Here is a 22,365-nt window from a genome sequence, read left to right on the forward strand (position 1 = left end):
CCCTGGGGTCTGTGCTGTGCCCCCCACCCCGAGCCCCCCCCCAGGATCTGGCTCCGTGTGTGGAACAGGACAAGAGCCCAAGTCAGCGAATGAAGCCTGCCCAGGCCCCGGGTGTCGGTCGGGGTGTAACCACTGAGAGACACCGGGTGTCCCGCAGCAGCCCGGCCTGGTGGGGCTGCTTGGCTGCACATGCCCCTGTCGAAGGGAAACTGCTCAGCCTCATTCCTGAGCCGGCAGATGAGTCACAGGGACGCAGGCAGCTGCTGGGCTTGCGGGTCACAGCTGAGGGGCAGGCACACATGGGGACGACGCCGGCACCAGGAAGGGCCACGTAAATGCGAACTGCTGTCCTCCGGGCGCCTGCCCAGAGCTAGAATGCTGGCATCCAGTCCTCGCTCCACCACGTCCCAGCTGTGACTTCAGGCAGGCGTCACATCTCTTAAGTGGTTCTCCTCATTTGTAAAATGAAAGGGAGACTAGGACTGCTGGGAGGAGTAAATGAGAGGGCGCCCACGAGCTAAATGAGAAGACAGGCGCTGCCCTGTGAGGAGGGGCGACGCGAGCTGTGATCACAATCACTGCAGCTTTCAGTGGCTTTCATTTCTGTCACTCCCAGGAAGAGGGGCAGTGGAAGCCACCCCCCTCGGGGGGCTGATGTGTGTTACTGCACATGCTCAGCTCCAAGCTTCTGTCCTCTGCCAGGCCGCAGGGCTCCTAAGGGCTGGTGGTGTCTGTATGGGGACCCTCAGTGCCTGAGCAAAGCAAGCTGCCAGAGCAAGTGATCTCAGAGAGGGAGGTAAAGGCCTGGAGAGAGGAAGGATAATTTTAGGCGGCGAAGGCTGAGGGAGGTGTCGGGGGAGGACTCTCATGACACCCGAAGGTCAGAGGCAGGGCACCAGGTGTCTCCATCGATATTACCACGTTGTGGTCCCCCCCATCCCGCTGGCCCACGAGGAAACCACTGCTCAGGCCCGACGCAGGCTGCCAGAAGGAGCCCTGCCCTTGCAGACCTTAGGCTCTGAGGGTCAGCAGGGGTCCCTGGCACTTAGATCTGCCCTCAGGCGGAACTGGGTCCTTTTCAAGCATTTCAGACTCTGCTTAAAGAAGATCAGAGGCAATCTGAAGATTAAAGGGAGTTTTTGGTTAACGTCTTGGAGCGGGAGGCCAAAACACCAAAGAACTGCCTCCCCATCCACGCCCCTGCGCGGTGACGTGCACAGCGCTGGCAGAGAAAGCCCTGGGCTCCCTTCCAGGGAGTCGCTGCTGCTACGGGAAGCCAGAGGCCCTGGAGCAAGCAGAGCACCGCGGGAGGAAGGACGAGGAGACTCCATCCTCAACGTGAAAACGTGACAGAAATGAACAATGCTGCCCGTCCTGCCGCAGCCACAGGCGAGGTGAAGCAGAGGAAGAGACCCGGCTTTGGAGGGGGCGGGAAGAGCTCTGTGCCCCAGGCCCGGCCCTGGCCCAGCTACGGGACATCGGCCAAGGCACTTCACCTTCTGAACCTCAGAATGTTTACCTGGAAGACACTGATGAAGCAGACACTGTCGGGGGCTCCTAACTCCCTGGGCACGCTCCCACCAGGCAGCTGCTTGCTGCAGGTGCTGCCCAGGGCTTCCTGTAGCCACAAGGGGACGTTCGGCCGGCGTGCAGGGCAGCTCCCCAGCGCTGTGTGCGACTCACGCCCAACGGGAGCTGGCACACAAGCCCCCGCTGTGCCACCCCTTTCTCAGCACAGCTCTGCGTCTGCAGCAATAGGTCTCCAGGGTGGAGGGGGGCAGGTGCCACTGGAGGCTGCCTCTCCCGGAGGGGTGATGGCTGAGCTACTTTCCCAAACAGACTCCTTGTCCTTGAATCCTGTTCTCAGGAGATGCTTCTGCAGAATCCCAGCCTTCACCAAGGAGCAAACCAGCTTTCACAGGCCCGGAGGACTGAGCGTGTGGATGCTTCTGGACTCAGCCCTCAGCACTCAGCAAACGGCAGGGCTCCTGCAAACGGGCCCTGCATCCCATCTGAACTCACGTCTGCCCTCGCCCTCCTCCACCGTCTCCGCGTGCCTGCTCGCAGCACAGCCCTGAACCCTCATTGCAGATGGCCGGGCCATTAGGAAGCAGCCTAGGCTACTGGCCAAAGACAGGATTTATGAAAATTCAATAAGGTTTCACCCACCACGGAAGCTTTTAATAACTGAGGTGGAGGAAGGACACTGAACAGTTGATTCACAGCCTCTTGGCTGGAGCCAGCCAATCACTTTTCAGGTGGCATCACTTGGGTAGGAGCATATTTCATGGGCGACGTTAGGCGGCTCTGGAGCGGGAGGTGGCCCGGCTTCCCGAGGAAGGGCTCGGTAGATGAACCCTCAGGGAGTGGACTGGGACATGGAGAGACCTGTGAAGTGATGGCAGGGCCACACCAGGCTGCAGCCCTCTGGGGAGTCTGCCAGCTCACCCCAGTGGGCGGGTGTAGGGGGTTCAGCAGAACTGCCAGTGAGGAGACCACATCACTGGAGATAAAAGCCTTTCTTGATTCTATCTGTGTTCTCATCTGTATGTTAACTGGAGGGAGAGGGGTCGTGAACTCGTTTCTGCCTGAAACGCATGCAAGCGTGCTGCTTCTCCCACACCACCCCCTCCCCAGCCAGTCCCAGCTCACTGGCTATGACTCAGGTTTTGCAAAGTTTGGTCAGTGAGCCCTTTTTTCTTTCTTTTTCTTTTTCAATTTTAATGACTTGTTCTCTCACTCCTCTTTGAATCAGACAAGTCTTGGTCTCCCCACAAACCTTATTCCCATAAGAAGTACACCAAGTTTTAGTAACACCACCAGCCACTGTGGACAGGCCTACACCCTGACTGAGCAGACATTGGGGGCCCCCACTGCGTTAGCTGGACAAGGAGTGTCCCTGCAGTAGGGCCCAGGCAGCACCTTCCCTTGGGAGCCAGCACGGAACGACTGTGTGCCCTGAAAGCAAGGAAGTGCTGGATGAGTAAGGACTCACAGGAGGGCCAGCAGCCCCAACGCCTGGGTCTCCGCGGCTGCCAGGAGAGCCAGGGGTCCCAGGTGCACCGCGGTCTCCCTAGAAAGAGAAAACAAGAAATCAAGCGGTCAGTGCCGGGAAGGAGAGAGCCAGGGTATGGAGGAACTATGCTCCTCCCATGTGCACTCCCCGTCTGGTAGCTTTCCCGGATTCTGCACACTCTAAAGTTCACCCCAGCAGCCCGTCATCCCTCCCAGTCCAGCATGCATGGACCACGGCCACCAACAGTGATCATGCACCTTTCAGGGCCGACTGTGCCCCAGTCGTGATGCCCCAACAATATGCACCCCCCCAATATATGAACACAATTCCAAATTTTCTGTGCTTTCTCCAGACTTCATTATGTCCCATCCTGGACACACCCCAAATTTGACCAAGTACCCATATTTCAGTTCAGTCCCCATATCACCAGTAAATTAATTTATCATTGCACCAATAATTTGCCAAGTACCTATATTTTGTGGGTCACTTTTCCAGGAGTTGGGAGGGGAGAGAATGATTAAACTATAACCTCTGCCCTCAAGCACGCTGGCTGATACTGCGTGGGTTTAAGTTCTTAGTAACTGCTGGCTTAAGAGAGGGACAAGTTTCCTGACCGTTAGTTTCCTCATTTACACGACAGGCGGGCAGTAGCGGGCCAGCGGACGCTGAGCGCGCTAAAGGAGTGCCTGGCAGCGGCCACGCAGGTGAGCTGCTGTGGGTGCTGCTGCTGTCGTGCGCCTGTCATTCTGGACTTTGGAGGGAAGAGAAAAAGGAGGAGGAAAGAAGGAAAAAACAGGAAAGGATTCCATTTGCCATTTTCTGTAGAGGGACAGCAAAATGGTCAGATCTTCTTGCCATGATTTGTTTGTCCTGCAGTGTGACTGCTGCTTGCACAACTATGTAAGCAATGTATCTAGTCAACTAATGTTTGTTGTTTGTTCGCTGCAAGCTGCAGTCTAGGTCCCAGGACCAAAGATGACTCAGCCATGAGCCCTGCCCACTTTCAATACTCAGTGTTAAGTTCGGAAAAGAAACCTGAACAGGGCTTGTGAAGTTCTCACAAAAGAGATGAAACAAAACCCAAACCTCTCACTAGACTCTGGTAACGTGGTCTCTCTCCTGCATCCCTCCAGGCCCACGGCAGCCACGCCCCCTGAGAGCCACAGCATCCGTCTGTCCAACCCTCATCTCTGAAAAGAGCCCCTGTGAAATTCTCTTCAGAGTCCCAGATGGGCAGTCTATTTCTGTAGAATATTATGCTACGGCTGATTCTGGGGCATACAAGATGTTTGAGGCTGCCAGCAAACCTGACCTGCATGCAACGGGGAGGGCAGGGGAGGAAGGAAGTCAAAGAACAAGGCAAATATGGAAAAAGAGTAATTAACTAAGAATGAATATGATCAGTGCTGGATCCCTCACCAGCACCCAACACCAGTGAGAGGACCAGGAGGGAAGATTACAAACCGGCCAGCAGGTGACTACAGTGCTGTGACTACAGCAGGTGTCCAGTCTTAGGACTGACACCAAGTTCCCCTGCTGAGTTTATGACTAACCCATCTACCCAAAACTTTATTCCCATTCTCGTCCTGCCTCTGTTCCCCTCAGGATGGAGGAGTATCAAAGAAAAGGGGGGGCTGCAACTGAGCAGGATCCTGAGGGGCCTCCCCAGGTACAAGCCCCTCTGTGTCCCCGCTCCTTGTCTGGCCTTCCCGAAGTTCCAAAGAGCAGACTCAAGCAGTTACTAACTAGGGAAGTGAGGGAATGCAGAAATAGAGGAAAGGCAGTTAAGCAAGAAGAGTTATGGTAACCAAAGCAACAGCCCAGCAAGAAAACAGAGTCCCAGGCCTCCTAGTTTCTCAAGGGATACACAACAATCTGATGCACACCTGTGAGCTGTTCTGCAGAAACTGAGACCTCCCCCCGTTAGAGGACAGTAACTACCTCTGACCACAAGCATGGAGACCCCAGACTAGCTGGGACCAGAAGGCTGATGATTAAGATTCCTGACACATCACCCTGTTACCTCACCACCAACTAATCAGAAAAATGTCTGTAAGCTGGTCACACACCCTGCAACCCTCACTCTAAAGTTGCCTTTAAAAACCCTTGTCTGAAAGCCACTGGGGATTCAGGCCTCTTGGGCACTAGCTGCCCATTCTCCTTGCTTGGCGCCCTGAAAGTGAATGCTGTACTTTTCCTTCGCCACAACCCTCTGTCAGTGGATCAGTTTTGCGGTGTGTCAGGCAAGTGGTCCTGAGTTTGGCTGGTAACAGGACAATGTCAGTCTGGTCCTGTGACCTTGGATAAGTCTCATAACCTCTCTGCACCTTAAGACTTTCATCAATTGGGGGGGATGAACATTCTACCAAATTCCCATGTACTTTATGTAGACTCATTTACAAGGTAAGAGACTATATACCATTGGGTACTGTAAGTACATTATTATGTTTTATCAACAGAATTAGAAGACAGAGAATAAACTACGCACACATAAACATCAGAGAAATCCATGCCGTTCTGTACTCATGTCTCTTTAGACACTTGACATAGATTTTCTCCCTACCATTTTCTGTTTTGGCTTGGCTCCCTTCTTCTTCCCAAGGCTTTGTTTCATGCATAGCAGAAAACCCTAACTACTGCAAGTTACACCACACTGACGATTGAGTTTGTATTTTTCCAGGGTATCCATTCACATCCCTGCTTCCTGCACATGCTCTTCCCCTTGAGGGGACGTTCTTTCCTCCAGATTCTAAGCTTCCAAACACTCACCCCTCAATTAGGACTTGGCCCAGTCATTCCATTCCCATAAACCCACCTCTGCCTGCCCTCCTCTCTGTCCTCTTGAAGAAATTTGTATGTATCTTCATTAATCATAACACACTCTGCCCTCCCATTTTGTCTGTCTGACTCTCTGACTTCTATGTTAAGTGTCTTAAAGAAGAAACTATCCACTCATTCATTTATTAATTCAATAAACATTTGTCAAGTACTTAAAAGGAGTCAGCCTCTATCTCGGGTACAAAATCCATACACTTTTCCATCCACAGGGCCCAGTTTAGGGCCTGCCACAGCCCTTTAATAGCAAATTCCTGAATGCCAGAATGAATGGATCTATCATCACTCACGTCTTGTCAGGTACTGAATTCTACTTTTGACCAAAATCAACTTTCTACTGAGAAAGGAGCATAATAAAAGACACCTCCCAGCCCGCAGGAATCTGAGTCACTGATTGATCTCTGCAGCTGGGTAGCCAGGCCCAGCTCCCTTTGTGTGTTTAAGGCCCATTGCGATGCTAACATCCCTGCCTGTCCCGGAACTACACTTCGCGGCTTAATGGACTGAAACTTTTAGAAAATGGCTTCAAGAAAAGAGCAAAAGACCTTAATGCTCTGTTAGCAAAAGCAAGGGGGCTCAACTAGAAAAAAGGGGGCACATGAGCTATGATCTGTAATACTGACTGCTAACTGTTTTGGCTGCAAGACATTCTGGGCCAGTTCAACAGTGTTCAGGGAAGAAATGAGTGAGGCCGTGGAAGGAGAATGACATTTACTGAACAACCACCATGTGCCATAAGAACACTTATCTGCAGGAGCCCTTTGGGGGTTAAATGTGCTTTATTCCTTTATACAGAGAAGGAACAGACAGTCTCAGAAAGAATGACCCACTTGCCTTCAAGTCATCTATCTTGTAGGCAGCTGAGCTAGGATCCTAACCCAGTTCTGTATGAAGGCAAAGCCTGTTCATTTTGCTAGGAAACAAGTGCCACCCAAGAGAAGGAAAGACATCTTTACATGTCTTCCTGTAGTTGTTAAGTAATTAGGAAGGGCTACCCAGGTGCCCCTAACGACCTTCATATGGCTCCCTCCCTTGGTTCCCCAGGTGTGTTCAGTCAGCACCAGGGACAGCACCTGGGCAAGGAACAGGGCTGACCACTCTCAGGGGTCACCCTCTGTGTCTCTGCCTCCCTCCGTCCCTCCCTCCCTCCCTCCCTCCTTTTCTCCCCAGGAGCTTTCCATTCTACAGCTAAAGACCTCTGAATCCCAACTCACCTTCCCAGCGCCAGTTAATTATGGAAACCTTTAAACTACGTTCTAACTTACAAACAAGTATTTACAATACTAACACTGAAAGGGTCATGTTTACACATCTCACATTTTAAAAGGGAGGACTCCTTTGGCCAAAGGGACAGTGTGACTTACTAGGGGTCCCCCGGAGTTGAAACTAGCTGGTCAACAGGACCCCATGGCCTGGCCCTCCGCACGCCTCACCCAGGCTCTCAGCCTGGCTCCGCTTGGCAGGGCTGCCCCCCCACTCCCCTTGTGCTTCCTCTCTCCAACAACGAGCCGACGGGTGAGTCAGGTCTCTCTAGATCCCCACCTTCTTGCTGCAACCCTAAGGCAGACTCCACGGGGTGATCTAGCTATAAGGATCACTAGTATTTACAGAGCGAGTACCTGTGACTAGGCAACCATGTGGCTAGGCAATTATTTCTATTTGTCTTATGTCACTTTTTCCCAAACTCTGCCTGGGAGAAATTTATCAACCTCATAAATAATTAGCACAAGAGAAAGGACATCTTAAGCCACTTTCTCATTACCCCATTTCCCGTATCCTTGCCTTCCTTTCTTCTAAGAGGCAATTTATTTCTTCTAGATCCTGAAGGTTCTACTCTGGGGGGAAACCTGAGAGCACAGGAGGCTGCCAGTCAGACGCTGGGCTCACTGAGTCAGAGGAACCTTCAGTTGGCTGTTAATTCGCAGGGTCCTCCAGAACCTGGGTGCTGCTTCCTGCTCCTCCACGCGTGCCCACCGCCCTGCACGTGCCCATCTCCCCGCACGCGCCCACTGCCCCGCACGCACCCACTGCCCTGCAAGCACTCACTGCTCCAGGCACAAGGAACTATCTGATATGCCTTCAAATCCAGGCAAAGTTGTTTCCATTTTTTTTTCTCTTCAGAAACTAGGGAGTTGCCAAATATTTGCTTAGATCACTCAAAGAACGTTCTCATTTCTTTTTCCTTTGATCATGAACAACAAACATGAACACTATCAGGGGACTGCACACTAGCCTCTCTCTGACCTCAATCAGTGCAAGCTCAGTGCGTTCACATAGGTCACCTGCCTGAACAGCAGAAAAAATCACGGAGCAAACAAGTTTAACGTAGACACGGCAATGATTCCTGGGGCCTTGAGTCCCGCATCCTGGATGTCATTGTAAACAAGCCTTTAATACACAACCAAAACCACATGCACTGTGATTACGTTCCTCTATTAAACACCAATTGTGTGGAAACTACTTCAATGTCACAGTTTAGAGTCACAGAACCTTGAGCTGGGTGGAAAATGAGAAACATGGAAGAAAACTGAGGTGACCAGAGATTCTTACCATTAAATTTTGCACAGCCCCTTTCTACGTGCAACCCATGGCACCCACAGTTTGCTGAATAAATACTCACCTTGGTTCCTAGAGGCCCAGGTAACCCAGGCGGTCCACGAAGCCCCTGGGGAAATGAACGGTAAGAGGACAGTCAGGGGACGATGAGCAAGCATTTCCCCATCCAGCACGTGGCCAGCTGTGTGCACCCTGCGCTGTGGGGGCCACGGGTGGCCGGGACTCTCACCATGATGTGTCTGGCACAAAGCAGACTGCCTGCTTTTGAGACCCGAGGCGCTTGGGTGTGAGTTCTGGCTCTGCCACCTGCCAGCTCTGTGTGACCTTGAGCAAGTTCCTCCGTCTCTCCCTGTTTGCTTTCCTACTAAAGAGTCTTATTTTGCAGACTCCTTCAGAAAGGGCAAGGCCAGATTTCAGGTTTCAAGGTAGGGCTTCACCCGATTCCAAAGACTGATCTCTTCCTCATTTCCCGTGCTGTCAAGACCTGGGGGAGCCAGCGGGCAAAGTCTTCAACTGCTGATGCAGCGCACATGGCCTGCATTCAAACCACAATCTACTGCTGGAAGTACTGGCTGGAAGAGCCAGAGTGAAGGGAGAAGGGAGGTCCGGGCCCTTGTGGGTTAATGGCCAAGCTCTCCCACTCTGGCCATGTGACTTTGTTTTGGCAAGTGAATCTCCTCTCTGAACCTCACATCTCCCATCTATAAAACAGGGTTAATACCACCTCTGGTCTGAATGTTGGTCTCCCCCCAAAATTTGCATGTTAAATCCTAATGCCCAATGTGATGGTGTTAGGAGGTGGGCCCTTTGAGGGTGATTAGGTCACGAGGGTGGAGCCCTTTGAATGGGATTAGTGCCCTACTGAAGAGGTTCCATAGAGATTCCTTGCCCCTTTCACCGCACGAGGACACAGCAAGAAGCCGGCAGTGTGTGACCCAGGAGAGGACTCCCACCAGAACCCAGCAGTGCTGATGCCCTGATCCTGGACCTCCAGCCTCCAGAACTGTGATACACAGATTTCTGCTGTTCATAAGACACCAGTTTATGGTGTTTCCTTATAGCAGCCCAAATAGACTAAAACAACTTCTCACTTCTCAGTGTAGACACGAGGATGAAGGATGGCGTGCTCAGTGCCTGGTACACAGAAAATGCCATGTTAGTTAGTACAACAAAAGCTGGCTGAGAGCCACACGCTAAGGATTTATGTGTACCATGTCACTTAGCCCTTGGGAGGCAGATGCCAGGATCACTCATGTTTTAGGGTTAAAGGAAATTCACATTTAGGATTAAAGATTTAGTCACAGTGAATTTAAGTCATTTTTCCAAGGTCACACAGGTAGGGGATTGTTCTGACTTGAACTTAGGTCCATCTGTCCCACACTATGAGGTCGTGAGCTTTTGAGAATGACAAAGCCACCATCATCACTGTCTTCAGAGTCAGGACAGAACCTGGCTCAGAGTGGGCACTGGCCAATGAGGAAGATTTCATTACTGGCCCCAACTCTTCCCTTCCTGTGAGGGGATCCACATGCCCACCCACTGCCAGTGGACTAGCAAGTCGTCCCACAGGGGAGTAAACATGCCTGCCCCACTGGTGCTGGGCTTGGCCACGAGGCTTGCTTTGGCCAATGGCATGAGTGGACGTGATGCAGATCACACCCACAGACGCTTTAAGAGTCATCGTGTGTCTCCTCCATGAGGAACACGTGGCTGGCTGGGTCATGGACCTCTTCTTTAGCCTGGGGCTGAGAAGACAAGTGGGGCAGGACCCCAGCGCTCAATCCAACAGACATCAACATGTAACACAAGGGCCTTCTTTAAGGGTCAAAAGCCACTGAGATTTCGGGTTCTTTGTTACTGCAGTAAAATTTACTAATACGTCTCACTTCACGTGCAGGACATACTAAAACGTTCGCAAGCCTCCTTGTACGTAACACCACATGCATTTGCAGGTACAATCTGTCTCGAACACCCACTCTGCTGTTTTGCCTAAAAAAATCATTTCTTCTCAACTTTAACTTTCAGCACCAACGCCATTTCCTGTGTGAGGTTAGCCCAGACTTACGCAGATGGAGAAGCTCCAGGGCTGCCCGAGCTCTGGCTTGCTGTCTGCTTCACTGTCTCAGGAGCATCTCTACATCATAGACTTTAACCCTGTGTCCCCAGCATCAGGGCTGGAGCCTGACACACAGCAAGCAGGCCATGCAGGCCAGTGCTGCCCTGGTCTGAATGCACTGGAGCAAGCTATCTCCCCACACAGTGCCCCCTTCCCAACCACACACTTTCACTGGCTAAGACTCAGGTTCTGCAAAGTTGGGCCAGTGAGCTTTTTTTTTTTCTTTTCTCTGTGCCCGGTCGTCATGGGCACAGAAACCCCTGGACAGGACACTTACCGGCTCTCCATCTTTCCCTTTTCCAGGTGGCCCGGGGAGCCCTGGGGCTCCGGGGTCACCCCTGGGGCCAGCTGGCCCTGGGCTCCCTTCTTCTCCCACGGCTCCCTGGAGAGCAAAACAGACAAGTGTGCAGGATCAATGACATTCAGAGACTAAGCTTTTCGGTGGCGAACGAACCTGAATGGGGTTGGTAGGCTTCCCAGTGATGCCGTTTGAGAAAGCCCACCCCTCTGAGGGCGGAGAGAGCTGGACGGTACTGCGTGTCCCCCAGAATTCACACGCCAAAGCCCTAACCCCCGGGAATTCAATTCAGAATATGTAACCAGTTAAGACAAGGTCCTGTTGGAGCAGCACAGAATCTAACCCGGGCTGGCCTGGTGTCCTCATAAGACATGGAGACGTGGACACAGATGTGCGCACAGGAAGTGAAGACGCAGGGAGAAGACAGCCATCAGCAATCCAAGGAGAGACGCCTGGGGGAGAGCCTTCCCTCGCAGCCCCCAGGAGGAGCCAACCCTGCTGACCCCGCGACTCGGGGCTTCCAGACACGGGGAGCACGGTGAGACGGTGAGCGTCTGCTGCTTAAGGCTCCAGTTTGTGGTCCTCTGTTACGGTGGCTTTAACAGACTATACACCAAGGAACAAGGAACTGGGAAGGACATTAGCAGTCTTCTGGTCCAGCCTGTGCCCACTGCAGGAAAGCGTCAGGCGTGGCTCTCACGGGCAGGCCTCCCATTTCTGCTTCGACTCCTTTGAGAGCAGAGAGCTCACCACCTCCCAGGTCTGTTCATCCCTTTATTGGGCAGTCTCATTACATCATGTGTCTTTACATTCAGCTAAAACAACCTTCTCTGAAATCTCCCAGGCGTCTGACATTCAACCTTGGAGCTCTGCAGACTAAAGCTAACCCTCCTCATGCGGCAGGCCTTCAGCGACGTAAACACACACAGCGTGGGGCTCCAAAGTGGAGAGAGAGAGCGCACGTGTGCGAGCCAGGACCTGATTCGGGAGGGAGCTGGGCTTCAAAGTCTGCTCACCCTTTCTGACCACAAAGCCAGGGGCCCCGTGGCAGCCCTAGCTGCGGACCGCAGTGCTGGGGGGAACGACGTGAGCCACAGGAACGCCTTCCCCCGGGCAGGGCTCCCGTGGGCCTAAGCTGCACCCTGGTTCTCTCCAGACACTCCTGCTGCAGAGGTGACGTGAGGTGTGACGTCCCATGGAGGGCCAAAGCAAGCCTAGGGCAGGACTGGCTTCCCCAAGTGTCAGGCCAGCCACTGGACAGTGAGACAGAAAGGGCACGTCCTGCGTCAGGGATGCTTCCCACTGTGCAGAGCATAGGAGGTCCCCTTCCAAATGCAGCCGTGGGTCTTGGACCTCAGCCTGGGCGTCTGCTTGGCCGAGGAGCGGTGTTTGGCTCCCCCTAGAGGCTGAACGAGCCAACAACGCACTGACCTTCTAGTCTTTGCTCAGCTGGTCCTCAGAAACCTCTTCTCACCCCCCTCAACTCCCTCTCAGTGGCCAGAGCCCTGCTTGTGTCCCAGGAGGGAGCCCAGCCCCGCAGACATGGCATAATCAAGGCAGAACAGACGGGCCCAGTTTCTTCCCTCGCTCCACTCTCGCTGCTGCAGCCTGAGGGGGTCTTAGGGAGAAATGAGCACGTGCGTCACACAGAGGTTGTTACTGAGCTCGCGGTGAACGAATGCTCCAAGAACCCAGGACATTACCCACAGGCTGGCTGATCATTCTTCTCCACAATAAACCATGCTCTCCTCTGAGGTACGCACTTTAAAGCTGAGCCTTCCCACCAAAATGCGAAAGTTTACATCCAGTCTTGTTACATCTTGCCAAAACAGAAAACATAAGATGGCCGCTCCTTTTAAAGGTTCCAGGCACAGTGCACTGGGAGGGGTCCATGTCAGGCTCAGACACTGGAGTGTGGGAGCGGCCGCTGTGCACGGCGCATTAGGGTTGGGGGAGGCTGAGGTACCTGTCCTTGGGTGTGCAAGTCCACACGGGGAGCCTGGGACACTGACCACCGGCACCCGGCACCACCTGCTCTCAGCCGCCTTCGATACATCAACGCTTCAGTTAATCCTCACCACCCACGATCAGTGTGTTGTCCTCCCCATTTGACAGGTGAGGACATTCGGGTGCCAGAGGGTGCCTGAGGTCCAGGCTTCTCAACCTTGGCGCTGCTGACATCGGGGTGGATAGTCTGTGTTGAGAAGGGGGTGCTGTCCTGTGGCTGTAAGATTTTTAGCAGAATCTCTGGTCCCACCCACCAGAGGCCAGCACAGCAGAAGTCGGAGTAAATGTCTGAGACTCCTCCTGAAAGGTTTCAAAAGGCCCTGGAGCCTCCGTCTCTGGCCCTGGGTGTTGGTGGCTTCTGTGCGTGTGTTGGGGAAATCTCTCTTCTTAGTGAATAACGCTCGTAGCCCGGGACAGTTTAACTGCGCACACAGGCGTGGGACGGTTACGCTGGTGCACTGAACTGAGAGGAAATGGGATCTGGAGTCAGACAGACCTGGGTCTGAGGCTCAGCAGCTACAGGATGCAGGACGAATGAACAGTTCTCTCAGAGCCCCAGTCTCCATCTCTGTCAAATGGGGATCCGCCCGACGCACAGGTCTGCTGCGCGGGTTAAAGGAGATGACGGCAGGGCCTCCTCCCTCCCTCCCTCTACTCAGAAAGCCCTTCTGACTCCTGGGCCCCAAGCCAGGGCTGAGCTGAGCAGGTGCCTCCGTCCCTTCTTCTCAAGACGCTGAGAAGAGCCACTGTGAGCCGAGGGACCACACTGCATCTTACCTTCTCTCCGCGCTCGCCATCCTTCCCTCTGATGCCAGGGGGGCCCTGAAGAGAGAAAGGTTATTGACAAGGTGAATGACCTTGTCTAGAGGCTCACAGCCCCCAGAAGAGGGCGAAAAGGCCCCTTTTTGGTCCACAACAGCTCCAGCCCCACTGTCCCCGACTCCTGACTTAAATTCCTCGCTGCTGTCTCCTCCCCGCCTGCCTTTGCTGTTCCTCCCCGGTCTGCTCACATGGCCTTGAACATCAGAGCTCCAAACACCCAGGTGTGGGCTTCCAGACGCTCTGCCTGCCCTGGGTTGTAGCTCTCAGAGGACAGGCAGGGCCTGGTTCCGAGAGGAACCTGGGAAGGACGAGGGTGACCTAAAAACCCAGCCTCGGCATCAGAGACCAGCTCCACCTGTGTCTTCAGAGCCTCCTGGAGGTTGGCTTTTGAGACAAGGCTCAGGCACAAGTGCTCCGGGTGTGCACCAGTGCGGGGCGGAGAGAGCGGAAGACAGGCAGGTAGTGACTCGTTCATGTAACTGGAGCTCAGTCCTGCGGGGGCTTTGGGGACCAACGAAGGCACGTGCTCAGAGTGGCTCCACCGGGGTGAAGGAGCTGGGGCATTTGTACACCATCGCTCAGGGCTGCTTCTGGTGGCAGAGGAGCTTCCGGCCACATGTCATGGGGCTGGGCAATAAGGTCTCTAAAAGCCAGAGGAAACCCTCGGCAAAGGGAAGCAGCGTTGCTCCTGGAAGTCTGTGGCACACACTGCAGTGGGGAGGGCGACATGACTCCTGTTACAGCAGGATCAAGGCAACCGTGAGCGGCAGGTCAGTCTCCCCGTGCCTGTTCCCTCCTGTGTAAAACGGGGCAGTAATAATGCCCCCGCCAGGGTGGGGATGACTCATGAGCTGATACGTGCAAAGCACTGAGAGCGGTGCCTGGCCTGTGGCTACACCCAGGGTCTGTCCTCCAAACTGCTGTGATTCTTCACATGGAGGTTGACGGCTGAACAGGACTGACCTCAACCTATTTTAGAGCAATTCTCCGCTTCCCTTGACCTGATGCCACTGGGCATTTTATTGCACACGTTAAGCTGAAATCAGTGCCTAGAGACCTTCAGGCTGGTCTCTTAGCAGGCCCCTTGGGGCCCACGTGGGAGAGGCGGTGTCCATGCTTCCAGCGCAGCGGGATGTTATGGGTGAACTGCCACAGCGCACTCTCTCCGTTTTGAAGACAGAAAAGCAGAGGCCGCCAGGGGCCCCATGCAGGGGCCCACAGCCCATGAGCAACAGAGCCGGGGCGAGAACCCGGGCATCCCAACAGCCAGGGCCCCTTCAGCTTCTGCCCCTTCTAAGGCACCTCTGACGCTGACTCCAGCATCAGTGATGCTCACAGGCTTTCAGCAGTTACAGCCGCCTCGCTGGCCACCTGGAGACCTCACGAGCTACCCAGAGCTTCAGGCTGGTAACTTTCCAGGTGACTCCGTGGGACATCAATTTCTCCAACTGTGAAATGGGAGGGAGGATGCCTACACCCCTGAGCTTCCTGGAGGATAATGAGCTAACTCAGGGGGTGGGCACGGTGGACCCACAACCAGTCTTGGTGTCCCTGCCCTCTCCCCCCCACCGATAACTCACCGCACTTCCTGGGGGGCCACTGGGACCAGGGGGGCCTGCAGGCCCAGGAACGCCCTGTTCAGAGATGGAAGGAGGTTAGAAAGGCCAGCGTGTTGGCTGCAAGCAGTCGCCCCAGGCTCTCTCCAAACCTGCCTCCTACTCTGTTCCCCCTGACTTGCCAGAAACGTTTCTAAACTGAAACTCCCTCCACAGGTGAGATAAACCCCTGCCTGAGTGCCACAGCACCCCTACCAGCCAAACCTCAAATGAGTGAGATTCTGGCCCAGTGGTGGGAGGCAGGAGGCAGGAGGATGCTAGGAAGCTCCTCAAGACCAAGGCACAGGGGAGGCAGAGGTGGAGTGTGTCGGGGTCAGGGCACAGAGGAAGCCAGGTTCTATTGTGCACAAGGGTCTAGGTGACGTCTGGCCTCTATCCAAAGTGCATGGGGCAAAGGAAACACTGAAAATGGAGCAGACGGTTCAGATCGGAGTTGCAGAGAAAGACACTCTGGTCTAATGAAGGTCGTCTGTGTCTTCCTGGATTGGCTGGAACTGCATCAGGGGTGTGTGTGTGTGCGTGTGTGCGCGCGTGCATCACTGTATGTGTCCACCCGGGTTTCCGAATGTGTGGGTGCGGCTGTGCACGTGGGCACACTTCCGGGAGTGTCAAACCCATCTGGGAAAGAGCGTCCATGTGTGTCCACATGTGGATCACCCATGTTTGTGTGGTAGGAGATTCCCTTCGTGGGCTGGCACGTGGACAAAGCCCCGAGGTGCTGGGAGCGTTGTGGAGATGTTCTCTGGTCCTCACTGCTCAGAAGGCCCCAGCCCTGGCCAGCCCTCCAGTGTGGACTGCACCTTCCTGGCCCCTTGCTCACAGTCAGCGGAGAGCTGGGAGCCCGGGGGCAGGTGCTCGGCCCAGGCTCCCTCCTGTGGGACCCCGGGGTGGGGAAGCCAGGTGGGGCATGAGGACTCACGGGGTTCCCAGCTGCTCCAGGCGTCCCCTGTGCACCTTCTTGACCCCTGGCACCCTGCAGAGGAAATAAAATGTGGTGGTGGGACACGGCAGGCAATGCTGTCCTCAGCCCTGTGCAGGGAGGTCACGGAGAACTTAACATCAGAATCAGGTGATCCAAACAGAGAGAGCAAGGGGCAGGGTCTAAAGGTGCAGAATCACACCTCCTGGCCTCCGCTGGCCATCTTCCCCACCCCCAGGACATAGGTATCAGCACCAACCCTTCATCCTTACATAAACGAGGCTCAGGGACAGGCCAGGCTGGGTGCACACAGCCAGCCCAGGGCCCCATGGGGTCTGAGCCCTGACAGGTCGTTCCCAGGGAAACTCTCAGAGAGCATGAACCACTGCCCAACAAAGAGCCAGTTAAGAAGCCAAAGCTGCAGAAAATACAGTCAAAATGCTGACACACTCCAGGTGTCATTTAAACTGGAGCTGCCAATCATGGCTGGTGGGAAGGAAGGGGTTGCCTGCGTCTGAAAAGCCTTAGGGAGCCAGGGACAGCCCTGGACCTGAGCACCACTAGCCTGATGGCACTGAGTCGGGGAGGGAGGGCGTGGCTGGAACCGAGCTCACCTAAACGACACCTCAGGGACACAGTAACGACACCCAGGGGTCCAGCGGCAGGACCTGGCCCCGTGGGCTGCGTTTTGGGGCTCTTTGTGGGGCCCTCTCAGCCCCAAGGCCCTGGACTCACAGAGTCCCAGCAGCGCCCCTGGTGGACACTCCGGGAATGGCAGGTGAGAAGGGCCAGCAGGAGATGAAGGGGCTGGTGGGGATATCGAGGCAACAGGTGGACAGAGGGTTTTCTTACCGGTGGTCCAGTGGGTCCCCGAGGCCCCAATTCTCCAGGATGACCCTGTGGTCCCTGCAATGAAACAACCCATCAGTGGACCGGGTAACCCCTCGCTTTGACAGATGGGGGAGGCCTGGACACGTGCAATGAGCATAATTTGAGATCCACGAAGGGAGTATCCTCGGACCCCAGAGGGACGAGGAAGGGGTCTCATTTGGTTCAGCAGGGCTCCTGTGCGCAGTTCAGACCTGCAGCTGCTCAGCCCTCAGCCATCCCGTCTCAGGGAAACCAGCCGCACAGAGGGAGGGGCATGGAGCAGGGGTGTGGGGCTGAGCACAGGGCACTCACCGGGTCCCCAGGCGCGCCAGGATCGCCCTTCTCTCCTTTGGGCCCTGGCTCTCCCTGTTGGCAGAGAAGCACAGAGTACAGACGCGCTCAGCCCGCTCCCAGACCCGCCACATGGGCCTTCCTGTCCTGCAAGGCTCCAGACCCGTCCTCCCCGGGCTGCCCCTAGGCCTGGGGCCTTTCCCCTCCAGCCGGACGCCACTGGACTCTGACAGACCCTTACTCATCCTTCAGATCTAAGGTCAAGAATGCCTTCTTCAGGGAGAATGACTCCCGAGCCGGGCCAAGCCCTCCTGTCGCAGGCTCGCACGTCAGTCTTTCTCCCCCTCGGCACCGGGTACCGCAGCAGCTGACTTCTCTGTATGGTCTGATTCCTGTCCCCCCAGCCCAGAGCCTGGCCAGTGGGAGCCCATCAGTGACTAGCGGGAAGAATGCAGGGAGGAAGAAGGGTCTTTCTCGGCCCCCTGACCCAACCCCTTTCTTGTCTTGATGGAGAAGCTGAGGAAGGGGCTTTGTTCAACAGATCCAGCCCTTCGGGGACAAAATGGGAACCGAACATTGGACTCTCATGGACAGAACGGCGTTTCTAACTTTTGCTATGGAAGAGACGGGCATGGGCTGGGAAGGCATACACAGCGTCGGGGCTCCCGGGATGGGACAATCTCATGGGGGAGGGATCGGTCCTCCTCATCCACTGGTGCCACACCCAGGGCTCCCCTCATACCTCCCAGGAAGGCTGGAGGGACAGGAGATCCCCACCCTGCTCCTCACAGGTGACGGGGAGAAGGTGGGCAGACAGGATGCCGTAACAAAGGCAGACCTGGAAGGACTCAGGTCCCTGCCTTCCCGCGGCTGTAGGGCCAGCATATGGGATGGGGATGCCATGGGGACAGTGGACCATGGACCACACAGATTGGCCTGAAATGCCGGGTCTCCAGCTCGCCAGCCCTATAACCTTGGGCAAAGTATTGGCCCACAGTGACCTCAGTGTCTAGATCTGCAAAATGGGTAGGGGTTCCCTGTTTCACACAGAATGAGAATGCACTAACAAAGGACACGCGCAGGCGTCTGCGGGCTCTTTGGGGGAGAGCAGAGGAGCAGCCAGCACGCGCAGCAGAAGGGCCAGGCCTGGGTCTCACTAAAGGAGCCACCAGAGGGCAGTGGGCTGCTTAGGGAGACACTGGGCTCCCCATCTGCAGAAAGGCCCGAAGGGAGAAAGGATGAGCATTTGCCCTGAGCGTAGAAGGGGGTCCTGTGCAGGTAGGGAGTTTGAAGACAAAGGCTGAGGAGACCAGGAGGTCTGGAGAGGACCCTGGAAGCTTCCACAAGGCAGTCTACCATCTGAATTGGGGAGCCTGGGGCGAGCTAGTGCTAAGCCTTTCATCGGAGAAGCAGCAGCACAGACGGCCGCAGCCCTTTGTGGGTCCCACAGCGCTTCCTGTACCCACACGTGGGCAGGTTTCGGAGTCCCTGCCCTAGAGGCTTCTGCCTGGCCTCCCCAAAGCTCATCACTGATCGCAGAGTTAGTGTCTGCACGGCCCGGGGCTGCGGTCCCCACTCTCTCTCTGCATCACCTGTCGAGTGAAATCTGTATGGTCCCCACAGGAGAGCTGTGACCGGAGTAAATGATTGCTCTTGCAGAGGGCTTCGTGCTGGCGACACAGAAGAGCTTACAGACGCGCGCTCATTCCTTCTTCCAGAATCTCCATTTCCCACCAGCTGAGAAGAGCACACTCTGGCTCCAGTCACCAAACAATATTCTTGCTTCCTCCAAGAAAATTTCCCGTGGGGGATTTGCAAAATTCTTTGCCTGGGCCTCAAGTCTCTGGAGACACAATCCGTGAAGACAGAAGGGCTGACGGGGTGGATTCAGGTGACACACAGGAGAGGAGCCCGCACGCTGGGGCTGGCAGGAGCAGGCTCAGGCCAGGCCAGAGGAGGGGCCCTGGGGACTCAGGCAAGATGCTCATTATCCACCCGGGGCCCGGGAGCCCAGAGGCAGAGGCTTCTCCGCGGGTGCACAGCAGATGATGACTGACAGCTGCTGAATGCGGAATGGGTGAGCACGACTGGCTTCCTTCTCCTCCGACTGCCCCCTACTGGTGATGGCAGCCAAGGCAAATCCTCCCCTGGGCTCAGCAAACGCAGGGCACTGGCTGGGCGTCCTGGAATCCTTCTCAGGCTGAGGGGGTGGAGTCCGGCGGCCTTTCCAAGGTGGCTGCTTCTGAATCACCTGTGAGCCTCCCAGTGACGAAGCCCCACTTGAACTCTCAACTGTCACTTCTCCAAGCAGAGGCCGCCTGCCCCTCCTTCCTCCCGCTAAGGGATGGGCCCCCTCTCCTCTGCCCTCTCCAGACCTGCACCCACCTAGCAGTCCCTGCTCTGTTCTCACAAACTGCCAGCCCCACACCGCCTCGAGCCCCCCACCCCTTTGTGGTGCCCGACATCCCCTGGAGACGTCGCGATCCTGGAGCAGAAGGGTTTGGGGCTCTCCTTCCCGACCCCCTCCCCCTTTCTGTTTCCCTTCTTAATTGTGCCGCAAACTTCGCCACCCCTCTAAGTCTCCCGGCCCCTCCCTCTGTGCAGGGACTCAAAGGCACACAGCTGGGAACAGGGAGAAGTCAAACAGAAGAACATCTTTAAAAACCATCAATACAAACACGGTTACCATGGCAATGAGGCCAGGCCCCAGAGGAAGTCAAGCAATAATCCACGATGAATCTTTTTTTTTTTCATGGACACGATCCCCTTGCTTTGCATCTGAAAATGGCTTCTTGGTTTCTGCAAAGCTCAGACCCTGCAGGAAGGGGTCACCACTGGGATTCAAAGGGGAGGCTGGACAGGCCCCGGGCTCCAACTCAGGTGCCTCTCCACGGGAACACCTTGGAAATCATCCTTTATGGAGCAATTCCTTTAAGGACAGGCTGGATGTGCAGACTTGCCCCAGGCTTTAGGGGCTCAGGGTGGGCCTGAGGGAGGGAGACAGAGGATGGAGGAGTGGGAAGCACTGTGAGGTGGATGTGGTTCTGGAGGCCAGAGGCCGTGGGGCAGTGTGATGGGGGCTGGTGCCACCCATGGGGCGGGGCTTGAACCTCAGCAGCAGGTGGGGACAGCGGCTCCTCCAGGGCCTTGTGGCTGAAAACTTCATCTCAGTTCCTATCTCAGGAGGGCCCTTTGCAAGGCACTTCGCTCCTCTGAGCCAGGCGCCATCGTCTGTGACACGGCACATCTGCAGCCCTCAGGGATGCTGGGAGCGGTGCCTGCACCCCGCCTGCCGCGCTGGATGCTCTGGTGCCCTGTCCCTTTGAGCCTTTCCTCTGAGACAGGAGAGGACACAGCCAGGGCCCCGAGCCCACCCCTTCCGCAGGCATCTCCCAGCACCCCTGCAGCCCGCGCTGCCCAGGGGCAGGCCCTCCTGCCCCCGCTTCCTCCCAGCTCTTCCTCCAAAGCAGCTCAACATCCCCCGGCTCCTTGATGATTTTGGCACCAGCTCGCTCTTCCCTCCTACTCTGTTCTTTCCCACTGTACACAGGATGCGTCTTAGCTTCGGAGGTCGTGTCTACTCAGTGGTGAAAACGCGGAGGAGGATTCCCCACACAAGCCTCTGGGCCGCCGCATGTGGTGCAGCGGAGCAAGTCCTCATGCCGGAGAAGTGCGGCCGAGAGCAAACGAACAAGGGAGGCGAGTCTGCTGCCCTCGGTGTTGCCAAGGGTACCAGCGGTCCCGAACACGCTCGTTGTCACTGGAGCCGCTCATGGGAGGCGTAGGGCAGGGTTCCTAGAGGCTGCAGCCGCGGTGACCTTCCTTTTCTGTCTCGTGTTTGTGTCTTCACAAGAAGCCATAAGCTCTCCCTCCATCAGCCACAGCCCCAAGCCAGCTCGGCACTCCCTGTCCTCTGAGCAGCCCCTCTTAGGCCTGCCCCCTCCAGCCGCGGGCCCCCTCACTGCTGACGCCCACAGCGACTGTCTGCTCTGCTCTTTCCTCTTCTGAAAATCAAGAGATTCTGTCCTCCTGGGAGCCACCAGCCCCTCCTGACCCAAAGAGAGGGCTGGCCTCTGCCCTCGGCTACTGGGAGGCAGCCCCCAGGCCCCACCGGCTGCCAGGACAAGGTCTGGCACGTGACTCGCACGTGGAGCCGACAGTCAGGACGCAGCCCAGCCCAGCTCCCAGAGCACCTGTGGACATGGTGAGCCAGGCTGGGGGGACACCAGGCAGCACCCTGGGGGGACACGGGGCCACTGCTACTTACTGGCAGTCTCGGGTGCGGCGTGAAGAGGGACGTCTGAAAAGGAAACCACAGAAATTGGGAAAACGTGAATTCATTTCAAAAGCTTGCCTCTGAGAGATTTACCAAGTGGAAGAACGCAGCCCCGAGGGTTCCTCCAATGAGTATGGTTTCGACAATTAGGATCACATATTCCTTTAAAGCCCCTGAGGATTTATGAAGTCAGGGAAGCACAGTGGTTAGGGGTGGGAACTCGAGGCCTGCGGCCCGAGCTCAGATCCCGTCGCCCCCACCTGACACTGGGTGCCCTCGGACAGTGAGCAGCTTCTGCACTCTCATCGGTAAAGAGGGGATGGATGTTCTCTGCTCAGGGTGTGGTGAGGCCGAAATGCAATCATTCATGCAAATCATCAGGGCCGGCCGGGATGGCTGGGTCCCTAACCAGTCAGTCCCCTTTTCACTTTCAGCGTCTAATGGCTTCCACGCAGGTGAGGAGGACGCCAGCTGCAGGAGCTCAGCTCTGGGGACAGAGAGCTCAGCAGATAAGAACTCTGTCTTGGCAGATGAACACCCCGTGGACTGGCCCCTGCGTGGCCCTCCTTCCACGCAGCACTGAATGCTTCCCAGGCCTCGTGCCTTCTCCAGCCCCAAAGCTTTTTCGCACAGGCTGCTCCTCTGGCTTGGAACACGCTCGTCTCCTCCCTTGATCTAACTGACTAAGCCCATCCTGTGGGGCTGGAGTTTGAACATCATGTCTTTAAAGTTCCCCCTCGCTC

The 22,365-nt window shown here is 55.7% G+C and overlaps 1 protein-coding gene across 4 annotated transcripts in view; it reads right to left on the reverse strand.

Annotated features, from left to right (window-relative positions):
- COL22A1 (collagen type XXII alpha 1 chain) overlaps positions 1–22,365 on the reverse strand; it is a 213,899-nt gene that overhangs the window by 61,587 nt on the left and 129,947 nt on the right. For all 4 annotated transcript variants that reach the window (XR_012502318.1, XM_074353139.1, XM_074353140.1 and 1 more), the window contains 9 exons: positions 21,614–21,646; positions 17,368–17,421; positions 17,038–17,091; positions 16,186–16,239; positions 15,231–15,284; positions 13,606–13,650; positions 10,801–10,905; positions 8,472–8,516; positions 2,996–3,073 (listed from right to left, as the gene is read on the reverse strand). Coding sequence is in view for 3 of the 4 variants with exons in the window: in XM_074353139.1 (XP_074209240.1) it covers positions 2,996–3,073; positions 8,472–8,516; positions 10,801–10,905; positions 13,606–13,650; positions 15,231–15,284; positions 16,186–16,239; positions 17,038–17,091; positions 17,368–17,421; positions 21,614–21,646 (522 nt within the window). In the remaining variant the exon portion in view is untranslated. The remainder of the gene's footprint in view (positions 1–2,995; positions 3,074–8,471; positions 8,517–10,800; positions 10,906–13,605; positions 13,651–15,230; positions 15,285–16,185; positions 16,240–17,037; positions 17,092–17,367; positions 17,422–21,613; positions 21,647–22,365) is intronic.

This window comes from Camelus bactrianus, chromosome 25 (assembly GCF_048773025.1).
Source record: "Camelus bactrianus isolate YW-2024 breed Bactrian camel chromosome 25, ASM4877302v1, whole genome shotgun sequence".
NCBI lineage: Eukaryota > Metazoa > Chordata > Mammalia > Artiodactyla > Camelidae > Camelus > Camelus bactrianus.